Source organism: Vulpes vulpes, chromosome 6 (genome assembly GCF_048418805.1).
Source record: "Vulpes vulpes isolate BD-2025 chromosome 6, VulVul3, whole genome shotgun sequence".
NCBI classification, from domain to species: Eukaryota; Metazoa; Chordata; class Mammalia; order Carnivora; family Canidae; genus Vulpes; species Vulpes vulpes.
The window spans coordinates 87,922,995-87,939,946 of record NC_132785.1 but is presented as its reverse complement, the minus strand read 5'-3'; the positions used below and the strand labels follow the sequence as shown (position 1 = coordinate 87,939,946).

Below are 16,952 nucleotides of genomic sequence, written 5' to 3'. Positions count from 1 at the left end.
CACTGAGCCACCCAGGCTGCCCCAGTTAGGCATTTTTTAAAGTGTATTCAGGAGCTGTGTCCCGATTCTAAACATCAACTTTTGTATTTTTTTTAAATGGCTGCATGGCATTCCACTATACAAAAATACCACAATTTCTTTATTCAATCCCCCACTGATAAATATTTAGATTGTTTCTAGATTTTCTCTATTACTAACAAGACTACAATGAACAACCACTGGCATAAATATTTCTATCGATAAATTCCTAAGAACATATTATTTCTCTAGGAGCTTGGTCAGTCCTTGCTTCCCCATCTTTGTTGTAGCCTTGTGTAGAAATAAAGCTTTGATAATGTTGTTTGGCTTCTTGTACTGTCTCACATTAGAAGAGCAGTAGCTGGAAGGATGGCTGAAGTGTTAAGAATGCTGGAAAAGATCTATGTTCTTTCTTCATCGTCTCTCCCATCTCTCATGTATCTGATGATATTTTTAAAAATGAGTTTGATCTCTTCATTATCATACAGCAGTTGTTTATGTTTCTCTCATTTCAATTTTATTATTAGGACATTAGGGTCACAGTATAACCTTTACTCAAAATCTTGGAAGGGAGAGACAGAAGATTACTTTCTGAGAGTCATTTTGTGAAACCAACACATCAGGGCAGAGGTAAACTTACATCAGGCAAAGCAAAACATGGCTTCCGGTTTGTTAGATTGGACTGATTGTATATGTTTTCTCTAATGTCAAGACCCTCCCAATTTGGGGATGGATGTAAGTAAGGAGCTCAGCCTAATGACAACAACCCAATTGCCTACTTTCCCTCATCCTGAATTTTACTTATACCATTCTGATTATAACTTGACTTTGTTTATGGAACAGCCTACAAGGAAAGCATGAGCTGGTATGTGAACATGAATGTGGACTCTTCCAAAGCTTTTGTTAGTTAAATATTTTCATATTTATTTGAGACAGTATAAGGCAGAGGGCATGGTGATGACTTCAACATCACCCTGCAACATGTTGAGCAGCCCTCAACATGCCTGCTCTTGCATCATGCTATTCCAATCTGGATGGGTTGTTTTCAGTGCCTGGAATGTCCTTATCATATGCCATCTCCCTTCCCCGTCCTCCTGGACATTCCCATCACTTCCCTCTTGTGTGTCAGATGTCCAGTTTTCTCTGTTTCCAATAATCTTCTTTTATAGTTTACTTCTTTTTGGTGGGGTGCATGCTCCAAGGGCTTCCTGAGAAACAGTGTAGGAGAGGTTTAAAAGAGAGGTAGATTGAGACCTTGCACTTGCATTTTAAAAAAACCTTTATTTTTTCTTCCAATCTGACCAATACTTTGTTTGGGTAGAGGTTGTATGTTTGTGTTTTGGTAAAATATAATATGCCTTCAAAATTTTGAAGGCATTTTTTTAAGTGCTTTCTATCTTCCAGTGTTAGGAAGTCTGTTGCCGTTCTATTTTCCACTCCTTTATGAAGTCCTGTTTCTTTTTTTAAATTTCCTGAAGCTCAGGGAACACTCTTTGTTCACAGAATTCTGAATTATAAAAATCATGAGCCTTACTTTTCATCTTTTATGCTGGCACTTGGTGAGCCCCTTCTACCCAAGAAGGAAAATTTTGAGCTATTACTGATGTCCTATCCTTTAGTTTCTCTATTTTCTTGTTCTGGGCCTTCTATTATTTGGATTCTGGATTCTGACTGGTCCTCTTGCTTTTTTATAGTATCTTGTTCTTATTTCATGGATGCAACAGCTTTCCTTTTCTCTCTGAGAATACTCATGTTTTTCTTTTCTTTTCTTTTTTCTTTTCTTTTTTTTTTACAATCTTGAGGTCTTTTATTTTCTTTACATTTATCATGCCATGAATTCATGGGGAATGGGTTCCAGCAATTCAGACTCCGTTCCATTAGTTCTCACGAAGTGTGCTTCTCTGGGTGGGGCAGGCTGGTGCTTCTGTTGAACCCAAGTAACTTTCTCTTTGGCTTCCTTCTTTTTCTGATCATTTTCCTTCATACACTTCAGGAAGCAGTCTTAGATTTTTGAGTATTTAATGTGCTCAATGCATACATTAATTCTCTTGGCAAGAATTTGCCCTTAACTTGTTTATTTACAACAATGCCAACAGCATACTGAGGAACATTGTAGACTCTTCTAGTTTTGCCGTGGTAACATTTGTGTGGTATTCCTTTTTGAACACTGCCCATTCCCCAGATGTCCACAATATCATCTTTCTTGCAGATTCACACGTATGTGGCCAAAGGAACAACTCCATGTTTTTAAAAGGTCTAGAAAACATATAGTGGGTACCTCTCTTTCCCTTTGTGTTGGTCATTTTGGCGAATTACTGGAAGATGGCAGTTCTGGCTGAAAGGATGGTTTTTTTTTTTAATTTTATTTATTTATTCATGATAGAGAAACAGAGAGAGAGAGAGAGAGAGAGAGAGAGAGGCAGAGACACAGGCAGAGGGAGAAGCAGGCTCCATGCTGGGAGCCTGACGTGGGACTCGATCCTGGGACTCCAGGATCATGCCCTGGGCCGAAGGCAGGTGCTGAACCGTTGAGCCACCCAGGGATCCCCTGTTTTTCTTTTTTAATGCTCTCTTCACTATCCATTGTTTCTGTTTCTTTTAAGTTGCTTTTTTCTGTTGGTTTTGGCCTTTACCTTTCTCATTTGAGGCTTCTCTTGGGCATCATATAGTCTCTGGTTGTCTGCCCATGGTTAAGAGTAGGGTGCTGTTGGAAGCTCTGGGCTTCACTGTGGGGTTATCTGGCTGGTTCATTTGATGGGTACCCCAATGTCAGAATTTTCAGATCTTTCCTCCTGAGCTTCCCCAAAAAAAGTCTTCCAGTATTTTCCTTGGAAAGTGAAGTCTGACTGCCAACTTTGTCAGAAGGTAGTGAGGGAAAAAGGCTGGGAGTCTCAGCATTAGTATGTATGTACATAATCATTTAATCCTCCATTTTTGGAACAGTACTCACGATCTCAGCTATACCAAATGTCCTCTATGCTACACTCTTCAGAAAACAAAACTCTAGCCTTCTACTAGGTAGGGGAAGGAGTGCTCCCTATTGGAATAAAATGGGGGAAGGGATCTAGGGATTTGATGGTTTCCAAAACAGATTTTCTACACTCCCCCTTTGCTCCCACTTCCGTAGTGATCTTGGTGGCCAGTTTCTGCACCTTTGGAGGATTCTTTGGAATAAATGGGTTGCTCTTCCACTTTCTCCTCTTCTGGCTTAGCTTTCAGCTTTCCAGAATCTGTTGCCAGTTTTCATTCATCTACCTGTTTTCCAGATTCCAAAATGTGTTGCTGTTACCTCTTCTCCTGTTCTCTCTGGCCAGGTTTTGTCTTGAGAAAAAATCTGTCAGTGTATTTATAGTCAGGTTTGGAGAGGGAGTGAAATTAGATGGGTTTGTTCAGCCCAGCGTCTTAATCCAGAAGTCCTTGAAACACTTTCTTCCGTTGGCTTCAGTGACACTGTTTTCCTGAGTGTCACTGTGTTTTCCTCCAGGCTCAACCCTAGTCTCTTGCTGAATCTCTCTCTACTTTCTGACCTCTACCTATTTTAGGGCCTCAGGACTTTGACCCTCTCTTTTTTTTCTGTATTCACTCCTTACGTGGTTTCATCCAGTCCTTGGGCTCCAAATGCCATCCATATGTTTAGGCTTCCCATATTTATATTTCCAGCCCTACCTTCCTTGTGAATTCAGAACTGCCTACCCAGGATATCCTTTGGATGTTCAATAAGCATCTCAATATATCTACCCTTCCCTTCTCAAAACCAGCTCTTCCCTCAGCATTCTCCTCAGGAAAGGGACCCACCATGGACCAGCTACTCAAGCTAAAACCTTGGCATCATTCCTTGATTCCTCTCTGTCTCTCATATTCAATCTCTTGGAAAATCCTGAAGACTATACTTTTAAAATATAGCCCCAATCTTGGCCCTTCTCACCACTGTAACCACTACTTCAGTTGTTGACTTAAGCAGAGAAGCTTTCTGGAGCACCCTGTGTAAGAAGGTGCCCTTTCTGGCACAGTAGCCTCTGTACGTATGTGTATATCCAATTCCAGCCCAACACCACAGAACAGATTCTATTTTTTTTCCTTCCCATATTCGTAACTCCCTTCTGCAGCAGCCAAAAAACTTGGCTCCAATCATCAGCAGCAGCAGCTAAAAAGGATCTTAGAGATAACGTCTGAGGCCCTGGCATTTCAAAGAACCCGGGTAATAAAGAAGTGAAATGAGCAGCTAACTCAGGATGACACTAGGTGGTTTTGATGTTTGAGGATTGTGTAATAATGAGCTCAGCCTTAGAGAAGGATTAATAATATGCTATTATAATTTACTTTTAAATGCTCCTTTTGCATAATTTCTTTTGGGAAATGTTTTTAGAGTCTAATGTGGCCCGGCACTGATAACCTTAAATTAATGTTTAAGTCACTAAATAATCAAAATATGTTCCTTTTCTTTTATGGACAAGAAGTGGAGGCTGGGGGAAACATTTTCCCTAAAATGTGCCTCATCTTAGTTGTATTTTTCTAGGCCTTCTTTCTAAACAGGTAAGTTTTCCTAGCATTGTACCTATGTGGCACTAAGACATGGGAGAGAATTTGGAAAGAAGCAAATTCAAGCCTAGGGATGTGGTTCTGGACCAGAAACGTCCCAGCTCTTCTTCCTGGCAGTGGCCTCTTTGTTTCCTCCATGTTGGCCCATCCTCTGTTCAAGCGTCCTCTGATCTTCTTGAAAGGATTTCCTGAACATCTGGTCTGTGACAACAGTGGCCTTGTAGCCCCTTCCCAGAGCCTAGAAGTGACTTGTTTTGGTCACTTTAACACAACTACCCAAGAGCTTCCTCCCTGGTTTACTTATTAGTTCTGCCTGAGGACCACAACACCATTGTTTAATGTTTATTTCATAAAAACAGTAAGTCCAGCTGGTGGGTGGGGGGTTCTAAAAATACTCTGTCGTCATTTCACTCATTGCTCAATATATTTTTTAAATGCTCCAAGAAGAGGTACCTTTTCCTTTAAAAAAAGATTTTATTTATTTATTTGACAGAGAGAGTGTGTGTGTACAAACAGGGGGAGGGGTAGAGAGAGAAGGAGAAGTAGACTCTTCACTGAGCAGTGCCTGACCAGGGCTCAATCCCAGGACCCTGAGATCATGTCTTGAGCTGATGGCAGATGCTTAACCAACTGAGCCACCCAGCTGCCCCAAGGTGCCTTTTTCTAATTCACGTGAAGGATCTGCTAGGGCTATTGGTTACCTAGGTTATATAAGCTGAGTGTCAGGGAAGAAGTGCTGGGAGCAGTGGCACCAAGTTTAGACACTGTGAGCGAAGACAGAGCAGAAAGATGGGGAGTGAGATGCACCTAGCTATCAGAGAGAAGCAGTGTGGGGAAAGAACCAAGATGCCCATGTAAATTTTAAATTATTATTCACTTTTGTTACGTGGTGTGCAATGTAGACCTCTATCAGCAGTAAAATCTTTCATTACCTAAAAAATTGCTGCCTGGAGAGTCTGGAGAAACCATGTGCCCATGCATGAAAGATGAATTCTGTCTCAAGGCATTAGTTTGGGCAACTTGGAAAAAAGGAAAAAGAAAAAATAGCAACATCTTTTATACTATCTATTAACTAACTTTCCATCAATGAAAAGCTTCTTGTGGAAATGAAGCTCAAATTAGCAGGTGGGTTTCCGATGGCATCACAGGTGTTTGAGGTAGGTGGACATAAATACTTGTGGAAACCCCATGAGTCTTCATGGTCTCTTCCTGTAGAAGGAGATGTTTGTATTGCTGTTGTATTTACCTCACCATCCCTAGAGCCCAGCAGTATGCTGAGCCCATGTTCTTTACACTCCGGACCTGCTCTGTGCCTTAGATGACTGGATGGATATGTCACTATTTAAGCTTGTCTTACTTTCTTTTTGCTATTTTTGAGCTGAATTCCATGGCTACACTAAAGAATGTGTTTGTGTCGCTTCTTTATTTTTATTAGGGTACCAGAACATCTTGTGAAGAACATAACTTGGCAGACGTTGCAAGCTGTGAATTTTTGCCATAAACACGATGTAAGTCTCATGATCATCCTTGAAAAATCAGAAAGCTGCCTTTTAGCTGAGGTAGAGCCTTTGTACAAAATTTATATCCTCCTTTTGTGGATATATGTTTTCACTCAAATCTTCAGAAGCCTGGTTGTGGTCAGTAGAGGCTAAAAATACCAATCTAGCCATTCTTGTTCAGGTTACATAAAAGATGTGTTTTTATGATTTTAAGGAAGAAGTTACAGATTTATACTGATGAGCAACTACTCAGATTTAAAGTAGAATCCCATTCGCTTGAATTCTGTATTGGTCTGGGACTGTCAAGATGCTCTGGAATTTGGGAGGGGAACCCCAGGTGGCTCATGTCTTTTGAGTTGCAGTAGGTGGAGTCCCAAGCACTATGCTCAAATGTTAGTGTCTGTGTTGGTGAGATATGAGCACCATGTCTGGAGCAAAGCAGCCCAGTGGACACCTCTGATACTCCTGGCTATAGCGAGGCTGGGTAGGAGGCACAGCAAGCTGCTACCCATGAGATGAGTTGCCACAGATACTGGGAAGGTGGCTGCTCCCTCCAGTACGACACTGCCCACTCCCTGCACACAGAAGCTAGATTCCAATATTAGAGCTTCATTTTGGCCACCAGGGCAGCTTGCCTGCAGTGTGTCATCTTATCTACTGCCAGGGTCAATTTAGCTGGTGGGGCTAAATCCCCTGCCCTGGGCTGTTCTAAATGATTTTTTCCTGAAGCTGCCTCCTGAGAAGTAGAAAATATGAAAGTAGCCAGCACTTCTCCCTAGTGAGCCTCAACCTAGCTGAAGGCTACCATCCTGGTCAAAATGCATGGATTCTAGGGAATGTGGACACCTTACATTGCTATTTATAGCAAGTGAAGGTTAGCACTTTCCTGAAAGCAGGTTTTAGGATGCAGGAGCAAGAGAGACCTTATAAAGGCCCTACTGAAGAAAATCAGATACAACACATACCACTCACTGTTCCTGGAGAGTCCCTGAAGCTCTGGTCAGCCACATGTACTGATGTTGGGGAGGATGCAGAAACCTATGTAGAATTCTCAGAACAGAATTGGAACACATTCTAGCTTGCAAGTACTTCTGACCATTTGTCATCGTGATATTCATGGGTGTACCCGTTTATAGTAGTATGTGAAGCCAGTGGTAAAAGAATGGCGATCTCAGAGCCATTAATTGCTGAGAACCAGATAGATAGTAAAAAAAATAATTCAGAAATTGTCTCCCCCTCAAATTTTCCAGAGTAATACTCATGGGGAAACACTGTCACTGATCTCCCACCCTGGAAGTCCTTTGGAGGGAGAAAAGTAGGCCAAGCCCAAGAAGAACCTCTGTCCTCTCTCCAAATTCTAGAAAGTCAAGAATACCCCAGGGTTTTAGCTGCAAGCTGAAGAGGGTCTCTCAGATTCCAGCAGGATCCAACATTCTTCTCCAGAGAGGAAAACGCTTAGAAGAAGGAGTATTAGGAACCCTGAACAGGATTTTGACCCAAATGTTGTTTTTATGTAATCTTTAATTAGGTTGTTGATTTGTTCTTTGCCAAGAGAATTGTTATTTAATAAGAAAATCATGTGAAGAGTCATAAACTTTCTTCTAACATTAGCCTGTTAAACAATGTCAGCTGTGGTTTGGAAACCACAGGTGACTGGAGTCTAAATTATGGAATGGGGGCCACATCCCGCGGGGGTGGACGTAGTTCTAAGAACACTTGTGTGTGGGACAGAGCTGACATCTAGCGACTCTCCCCAGAGGTTAAGCACTGCCTACTCTGTTTATCTTGTCAGGACGAATGTCAAGAGCTGGAAGGGAGGTCTCTTGGCAAGCTCCTGGTTCCCGCCCTTCTCTTCCCTAGCTTATCTCAGCAGGCCCAGGGCTTGTCCTGTTTACCAGGCGGACCGTGTTCTGTTCTCACTTAAACAACTGATCTGTGAATTCTGCTTATGCATCAACTTGCAGCTCCTGCAGCCATGATGCAGGCCTCGCCCAGAGTCTTTCACATTTTCCCTTTCATCTAGGGTTACCAGAGTACGTACAAGCAAGCACCAGTTAAATCTGAATTTCAGATAAACCATCATAATTTTTTGGTATAAACATGTCACGAAAACGTCATGGGGGTATACTTATACTAAAACCTTACTTGTTTATCAGGCTACCCTACTTTCATTTTTTTCCATTCTTCCTTTTTTAGTCCTTTTTGGGCCCTTTAGGAATTTGGGATGATTCGGGCTATAATGAATATGGTACTAGATTAATTTTAGGCTGCAAAATAGCAAAAATAGCCAAAAAAATTTTATCCAAAAGACCAGTAAGAGGTTTTAATGATTTCTCAAATGTCTGTGAAATATTCATGAGTTCATAATCCCGTATATTATAGTTGCTCCTTGATAATCTGTTTTTGTTTTGATTTTTATGACTAGTGCATACATAGAGATGTGAAGCCAGAAAATATCCTCATCACAAAACATTCAGTGATTAAGCTTTGTGACTTTGGATTTGCCCGACTTTTGAGTAAGTATTGATGTTTCCTTAAGTAATTGTAAAAGACAGAAAGATCCTTTATATGAGAAAGGCTCTAGATGCTATAGAATGCTACTTTTTATATATTTTGGGCTTGAGCTTGCCCTAAATTACAATTTGTAATTACTGAAAATATGTAGATACATATAGTGTTTTAAAAATGTATGCTATATGTAAATTATACCACAGGAAAGTGGTTATTAAAAAGTATATTATTCTCCTGGTTTCTACCTTTTTTTTTTTTCTCACTAAGATAGCACTTCTCAGAAGTACTATTTTAGAAGAGTGGTTTTCAACTTTGGCTGCGGATTAGAATCAACTGGGGAAACTATAAGCTGTAACTATAAAAACTATACTGATACCTCCCCAGACTCTCCCCCAAAATTTCTTTTTTCACTGGGCTGAAAGGGGCCCAAGCATTAGTAATTTAACAAATACTGTATTCCAACTGATTTTGATGTGCAACCAGTATTGAGAAACCGTTGATTTAGAAAAGCCATAAGATGGGACACAAGCTTGATTTCTTAGGTCTTCCCCCCCCTCTCAGTTTTGATTCCAGTCTTCCATTGTTCTATTTTCCATGTGCATCACTGGCCAGCTGGACCCAGTGACTACTACACAGACTACGTGGCTACTAGGTGGTACCGCTCCCCAGAACTATTGGTGGGGGACACACAGTATGGCCCCCCAGTAGATGTTTGGGCAATTGGCTGTGTCTTTGCTGAGCTGCTGTCAGGGGTACCTCTGTGGCCAGGAAAATCAGATGTGGATCAGCTCTATCTGATTCGGAAAACCTTGGGTAAGTAGTGTTTTTGTCATGCCTTTTGGGAAACTGAATAGTTTTACCCATGTCGATATAGGACAGAGCCAAGTTCCCAGTCTCATTCAATGCTATTTACAGTTACGAAGGAGGGGTACTCTAGGAGCCTTACTTAAATAATTTCATTAAAGGTGTCCACATTTGGGGGCACCTTACTGGCTCAGTCTGTAGAACACATGACTCTTGATCTCAGGGTTGTGAATTTGAGCCTGGAGTTGGGCATAGAGATTACTTTTAAAAAGTGTTCACATTTGTTTTAATAAAAAGAATTTTAACGATTGTGAGTTCATACTAATTGTCCAAAAGGACACAAGGTTCTCTCTTCAGTATAGTTTGGATCAAGTTAAACTCTGAATAATAATCATAGCAACAATAAAAGCTTACATTTCTGTAAGGGCTTAGCAGTTTACAGAATGCAACTGTGTTGTATTTCATTTGTTATGATATAGTACTTCATTCTTTGGAGATCCTTCCCACTAGCCTGCCAGGCTACATTGCATCATTCAGATGCTATAGAAGAAGATTCTAAAACCTTCTATGTGTCAGGAAGAAAGGCTGGATCTTCTGGTGTCAACTATTGTCTTTCTATTCTTGCCATATGATGGGGGAGGGAAGAGGAGAAGAGAGACTTGGAGAGGGATCGATGAGAAGTCGTATATATAAGCAGTGACTGCTCCCTTCAAAAGTCAGGGAGTTTAGGGACGCCTAAGTGGTTCAGTTGGTTAAGCATCTGCCTTTGGATCAGGTCATGATCCCGGGTCCTGGAGTGAGCCCCACATTGGGCCCCCTGCTCAGTGGGGAGTCTGCTTCTCCCTTTCCCTCTGCCCCTCCCCCTCCCCTTGCTCATGTGCTTGCGGTCCTATTCTCTCTCTCTCTCTCTCAAAAAAAAAAAAAGCCTAAAAAAAGGGAGTTAAGTTACTACTCCCCAGTTTAAAGCAAACTTCCTCTTCTAAGCTCTTGCAGCACCTGCCCTCACCCTGTCTTGTCTTGTGCTTTTATCTCCCAAAGATCCTGTCAGCTACCTGAGGATGAGCTAATGTCTTACTTTCTATACATCCTCCACCAGTGTCTGCACACAGTAAGCTGTAAGTCTTTGCTGACAGGTTTTTTGAGTGACCTGTAAGGCACCTTGGAGCACTTCCAGGTGCAATCAGCATTCCTTTGCTGTTTCCGCCAATGATTTTAGGGCACCTTCTTCATGTCCCCGCTTCCAGCATCTGGTAGAAGAAAGTTGTGTGTTTTGTTTTTTTTTAAGATTTTATTTATTTATTCATGAGAGACAGAAAGAGAGAGGCAGAAACTTAGGTAGAGGGATAAGCAGGCTCCCTGCAGGGAGCCCGATGTGGGACTCGATCCCAGGACTCTGGGATCACGCCCTGAACCAAAGGCAGATGCTCAACCACTAAGCCACCAAGGTGTCCCTGATGGAAGAAAGTTATTAAGGTACAAGCAGTGTGCTCATGATGAAGCTCACTGAGATCAAGGGCAAGGCAAGAGAGAGTATATTTTGGCCGCTTGTACAAAATAGAGCAAGACAGCAGCTTTTAGATTTCAGTGAAAGATATAGTTCCAAAACCAATCAGTAAAATTAGGCCATTTGATATCCTGGGATAGGAACTCCAGTCCAGTTACAGCATTTCCAGGGCTCTGGTTGGGAGGTTTGGGTTGTTCACTTTGTTTTGGCAAGAGTGCCTGGGTGTGCCTTATTCTCTGAACAAAATTGCTCTTCACGTGTAATACCTCTAGAATTTTACACAAGGGTGATTTTAGCTGATTTGGCTGAAAGGTGAGCCTCACATAATCCCCCAGAATATAGGAATCCCTATTTTGTTTCATTGAATCAAATTGTAACTAGTTTCTAAGCAGATAAAATGGGATTTCCAAGTGATTACTATCTGATGAAACAAGAAAAGGTGGTTCCAATTTGGAAATGTATTCCTTCTAGCTAGATCTTCCATGACTGACTGAGTGACCTACCTACCATCCTTCCTTCCTTCCTTCCTTCCTTCCTTCCTTCCTTCCTTCCCTCCTACCCTCCTTCCCTCGATTCCTCCATCCCTCCTCCTTCTCTCCTTTCATCCCTCTTCCTTCCTTCCTCTCTTCTTCTTTACCCCACTTCTTTCCTCATTTATTGATAGGCACCATTCTAAGTGCTAGGCCAAAACACTTTCATATCGATCCATCCAAATTCAATTAATATGATTTTGCTTTGTAGTTGTTGCATTTTTGCTATTTTTTAAAACAGGCACTATTTTATTTGTGTGTGTGTATATGTGCCTCTGAGCCATTTGGAATCCTCAAATACCCTGTGAGTCCCTGAAGGGCAAGAAGCTCTTGCCTCCAGTGTCCATGCATGCTGCCTCCTGTCCACCTAACACAGTGCTCAGTCCCCTGAGGTCTCAGCACATGCTGTGGGGGGCTGCCTCAGTGCCTCCGTCTGCCTGGAAGGGCAGACTACAGCCTTAATTGGTTGTAGATACAGAAACAGCACCGATGGAGGGGAACCATAGGTCTGCACTTGCTAACTGATCTCACTTTATCCACCTCTTTCTTCTTGTCCAAAGGAGATCTCATTCCTAGGCACCAACAAGTATTTAGCATGAATCAGTACTTCAGTGGGGTGAAAATTCCAGACCCTGAAGATTTGGTGAGTGACCCACTTGGGAAAGAGCTCTACCTGTTGGGGCCAAGGTTACCAGGGTGTGTAAGTGGTGACCATTCTCGTTACCTGGGGAGTTGCAGGGCTAGCTAGGCTTTGGTAGTTATTCACTGGCCTGAGCCCCGTGGCCCACTCTGCCTTGGAAGGTCAGTCTCAGAGTGAGAAAGAATGGTGGGGCAAATTGGCTCAAAGACCATTGCCTCCAGTGAGAATATAGAAGTTGCTGATAGCAGAGGCACCTGGGTGTCTCAGTGGTTGAGCATGTCTGCCTTTGGCTCAGGTCATGATCCCGGGGTCCTGGAATCGAGCCCTGCATCTGCATGTCTGTCTCTCTCTGTGTGTCTCTCATGAATGAATAAATTAAAAAGAAGAAGAAGAAGAAGAAGAAATTGCTGATAGCAGAGGCTAGCCAGCATGTGGGACAGAAATGCAGAAATGCAGACCTGCTTGCTCTAACCTCCTTTGTTCTTCATCATTTCCAGCAGTTGAAGCAAGGTAGCTCACACAATGACTTATCCAGGAAAATCCAGCATTGCCCAAGTGCCCCACTCTACTGTGCTCTTACTGCCCAGACCATGACAGGAAACAGTGATGAACTTTCATGGCCAGCCTCATTTGGGTACCTGTCCTCTATAAGACACATTATGTCTTTATGAGAAAACACTCAATTTTTTTAAAACTAAAAAATTTAAAATGTGCATTCTCTTAACCCACTTTCAAGAATTTATTGCAGTGAAACCATTAGGGGCATAAATATGTGGTATTCTTCAATAGAAATTATTTCCTTTAGTGTTCCATCAGCAGGGGATTCATTAAGTAAGTTATGGTATATTCTTACAATAGAAATACCACATAGCCAGTACAAATACTTAGATTTATTTGTATTCATCTGAAAAAAAAGTTCCCAATGTATTAAGTTAAAAAAAAAAAGGCTATAAAATAGTATATATAATTTGACAACATATTAACAAATGTTTGATAAATATACAATTCATGTATACATGTATTTACATATATAAATAAAAAAATAACATGGCAACTTCTGGAAAATCAAGCAAAGCTTTTAACATTTGTGAAATAAATGGTTGCCAAGATATAGACCAAAATATTAACACTGGGTATCTCTTTGTGGTGTGTTTTCTTTCTTTCCTCATGTTTTTAAAATATTTTTTGAATGTCTTTGAATGAGGCTGTATTATAATCAAAAATATTTCAGAACATAATTAAGATTTGTGAAGTCATGAGTTTCTACTGTCTAAGGAGGGTACTTTTGAATTGAAACTAAGCCTCCGGTTGCTCAGTTTCCAGATGGAAGTTCTGTCAAGTTCCATTCAAGCTCTCTGTTCGCTCAGCCTCTTGGCTTGTCCCACAGTTGGAGGCTTTCACCCTCCCCACTGCCTCCTTCCCCTACACCACTAGGAATAGGAAAAGTGGGTCATGCTGGGAGTATGCTGGGCCAGAGAGGCAGGAATGACACCTGGCATATGGGAGGTGACCCAGCTGGCTCCCTTGTGACCTGGACATTCCCATTTCCACACTAAATATCCCTTAGTGATTTCCTGTTCTCTCGTCTACCAGTGAAGACTCAGAAACAACCCAGGCTTCATCCATGTAAAAAGCTTCCCAAGGTTTCCCAGAGGTTGTCCTGCAGGGGATTTCCTGTTGACAGAAACACAGGAAGAAGCAGTGCGGGGGCTGCCTGCCTTGAACATCTGTGCCTGAGGCCCTCTGCCGGTCGCTCACCCTGCTAGAGGGAGGCCTGCTGGCTTCTGGCACCGGGAAACCGGCTAAGCAGGCAGGATGGCCTCATATCACAGCCAACCAGCCGGCCTCATCCCAGGCCTTGTTGCTGAGACAGCAGAGCGCAGTGTCAGCAGTGTCATGTCAATCCCCCAGCAGTGCTCAGATTTAACACAGAAATAGCAAGAGAAATATGTAAGATAAGGGGGTGGGGGTTGGAGGAGAAGGCTACTCTCAAGGTTCTCATACAAATCCGCTGTAGGATTTTTTTTTTTCCTGGTGATCTTAGGGAGCTCCAAAACAGAGGCTCTTAACTCTTACCCTCATCAGTGATTAGTAAGTGCACCCTCAGAATTTGGTTGTTGGGGGCTGGTTCCCTGTGCAGAATAACTCTGCATAGCACCCAGAGTCATATTTCGTTAGATGAGCCTGGCCAGTTACTCTGGCCAGGACTCACAACTGCCATCTTTTCATACATACAGTGCACTCCAGCTGCCCTCCTTAATTAGCCTCTGTTAGTGGCATATCTCTTTAACTGGCCTGTCCATCCGCCTGACATTGAGCATTCCTCCTGCTTTATAGTGCTTGTGATTCCTGATTGTCTCCAGCATGTGACTGGAGCAAAATAGCCTTATATGGCCAAAGGGAGATTGACAAATGTCTGCCCTGGAGACTCTTTTAAAAACAGTAGGATGAACAGAGAAACAGCAGGCTCTTGTGGGAGGAGGAAATAGTGTTTATTCCAGAAAAACCTAGAAGCATCTGTTCACCTAAGTAGGGAAAAAAAATCTATTTTGAAGCTTCCTTTATGTAACTGTCAATAAATGCAAAAATTAGCTCTTTTAAATTTTTTTTTTTTAATTTATGGTAAGTCACACAGAGAGAGAGGCAGAGACATAGGCAGAGGGAGAAGCAGGCTCCATGCACCGGGAGCCCGACGTGGGATTCGATCCTGGGTCTCCAGGATCGCGCCCTGGGCCAAAGGCAGGCGCTAAACCGCTGCGCCACCCAGGGATCCCTAGGAGCTCTTTTAAATGCCAATATAAATACCAAAAATTATTCTGAGGAAAGGCAAGTTACATAAATGGAGGCAGAATAAAGGAAATAACAGTTGCTACACAAAGTGAATTTCCTTCTTTCATTAATGTTCTATCATAATTAGCTACCTGTGTCAGTTCTCCAGGAAGTGAAGGGAGCGGTGAGGAGGAACATTAGAAGAGAAATTTGGAGGTGGAGAGAGAAGGAGCTTGTGAAACAGGCATAGGAGGTTGTTTCAGCTGGGAGGTAGGTGGGCAGAGGGTGGAGGAGGCAAGAAAGGTGGTGCCAGGAAGATGCTTCTCTCACTCAGAAGACATTCAGTCTGAGGTCACCTTATCTTTGAACACATACTGTAAATAAAACCCCTTTTCTTTTCTTCTTTTTAAAACAGGAACCACTTGAATTAAAATTTCCAAACATCTCTTATCCTGCCCTCGGGCTCTTGAAGGTAAAATTATAGCTTCTAACAGACCAGGAAGCACACAGTAGCTGGTGTCACTGGGGAGTCTGAATGATTTATGTCAGTTTCCACGAATGGAAAAGTGTTCCTTTTAGAATTCTCCTTCTCCTTTGAAAAGTGGACTTTCAATTTTTGTTCACATTCAGTTATAAGGAAAACATCTGTAGGCGTTTTCCACTTTAAATAAACTCAACGCTCTGTATTTGAAGTCTAAGTTTGCAGAAAATAGAAATTTCAGAGGGTAGTACTTGCTTTATTTACCAAGGGATCCTTTTCTTCAAAAACTGTTGGCCATAGGATCCATTTAAATAGCCACCCCCCCTAGTATATTTGAAGTTGGTTTTGATTTTAAAACTGCAATTTTCAGATATATATAGCTCTCATGTAAAGTCGAGTACCAAGTAAAACACGTGCAAGTTACAATCCATGTTCCATCCGTTTCAAACTGTATATTTACCAATGCCTTTATAATATAATTTTTTAAATTGAGACAGTTCCTTGGGGTATATAATTGTGAGATTTAATCTATCCAAGTATGAGCCCTACGGCCTACTTAATGACAAAGCAAATGGTTAAGAATGATGTAATATAAAGGCATGTATATTATGCCTCTCATTCCACGCATGCATATATATCCTGTAATGCATAGGCTATTTCTGGAAGAATATACCAGAGAAAAAGGTATAGCTGAATCTAGAAAGGGGAACAGGAAGAACTAGAGTGGTGAGGAGGCTTTGCTGTGTTCTGTATGAATTTTATTTTTACCACATGTAGGTATTATTTTTTAAAATAAAAACCCTAATTAAAAAAAAAAACAAAAACCCTAATTTTTACAAAGTATGTACAAGGGACCAAACTGATTAAGTGGATTATTCCAGTTGGATGCTGAGACAAGCTCAAAAATCATCTCCTACTCCCTCAGGGCAGAGCACCAACTGCCTCCACAACAGAACTGCCTCCTGGGGAAAAGGATTTTTTGTTACCATTTCTAGAAACTATTTACTTATTGTGTGGTTACCCATTTAGGACTATTTGTGGGAGGAACTGAAATCATAATTGGTGTGTTTTTCCTACTTTTCCCCCTTCCTGTTCCCACCTGGAGGGCTTGATCTGTCAAAGACGAAGAAAAACGATCTGAATAAGTTAATACAATTTTAAAGAAGTAAGAATGGGGACTTCCTCTGTCCTTTCAGGGCTGTCTCCACATGAATCCTGCTGAGAGGCTGACGTGTGAACAGCTGTTGCAGCACCCGTATTTTGACAGCATGAGAGAAACGGGGGATTCGGCCAAAGAACTTGACAGACCCACAAGGAAGACCCAACGACAGAGCCGAAAGCACCTGCCTGGGGTAAAAGTGGGGCGCTGCTTTACAGAAGCCCCCGGGCTGCTGTTTCGAGTGGTCTCACGCCGGCCACCTGGTGCAGTCTGCACCTCTCCTTGAGGTGGCGGCGGCGGCTTGCAGCTCCAGCATCCCCGTCCCAGCGAGGACAAAGGGCGCCAGACGCACCTGCCTCCGAGGGAGGCCCGTGTCGCTCGGTCCCGAAGGCGCCCTTGCCCTGCGGCTCGGAGCCGCTCAGAGCGGCCGGGGCGCCTGAGCACAGGTCTCAGGCAGGTCCACGGGCGTGGGTCCCACTGAGCGTGCTCTTTGTACTT

At 42.3% G+C, this 16,952-nt stretch overlaps 1 protein-coding gene across 2 annotated transcripts in view; it reads left to right on the top strand.

Moving 5' to 3' along the window:
• CDKL1 (cyclin dependent kinase like 1) overlaps positions 1-16,952 on the top strand; it is a 56,161-nt gene that overhangs the window by 35,730 nt on the left and 3,479 nt on the right. For both annotated transcript variants that reach the window (XM_026000736.2, XM_072761500.1), the window contains exons 3-8: positions 5,993-6,065; positions 8,482-8,572; positions 9,180-9,380; positions 11,966-12,048; positions 15,230-15,286; positions 16,492-16,647. In XM_026000736.2, coding sequence (XP_025856521.1) covers positions 5,993-6,065; positions 8,482-8,572; positions 9,180-9,380; positions 11,966-12,048; positions 15,230-15,286; positions 16,492-16,647 — 661 coding nt within the window. The remainder of the gene's footprint in view (positions 1-5,992; positions 6,066-8,481; positions 8,573-9,179; positions 9,381-11,965; positions 12,049-15,229; positions 15,287-16,491; positions 16,648-16,952) is intronic.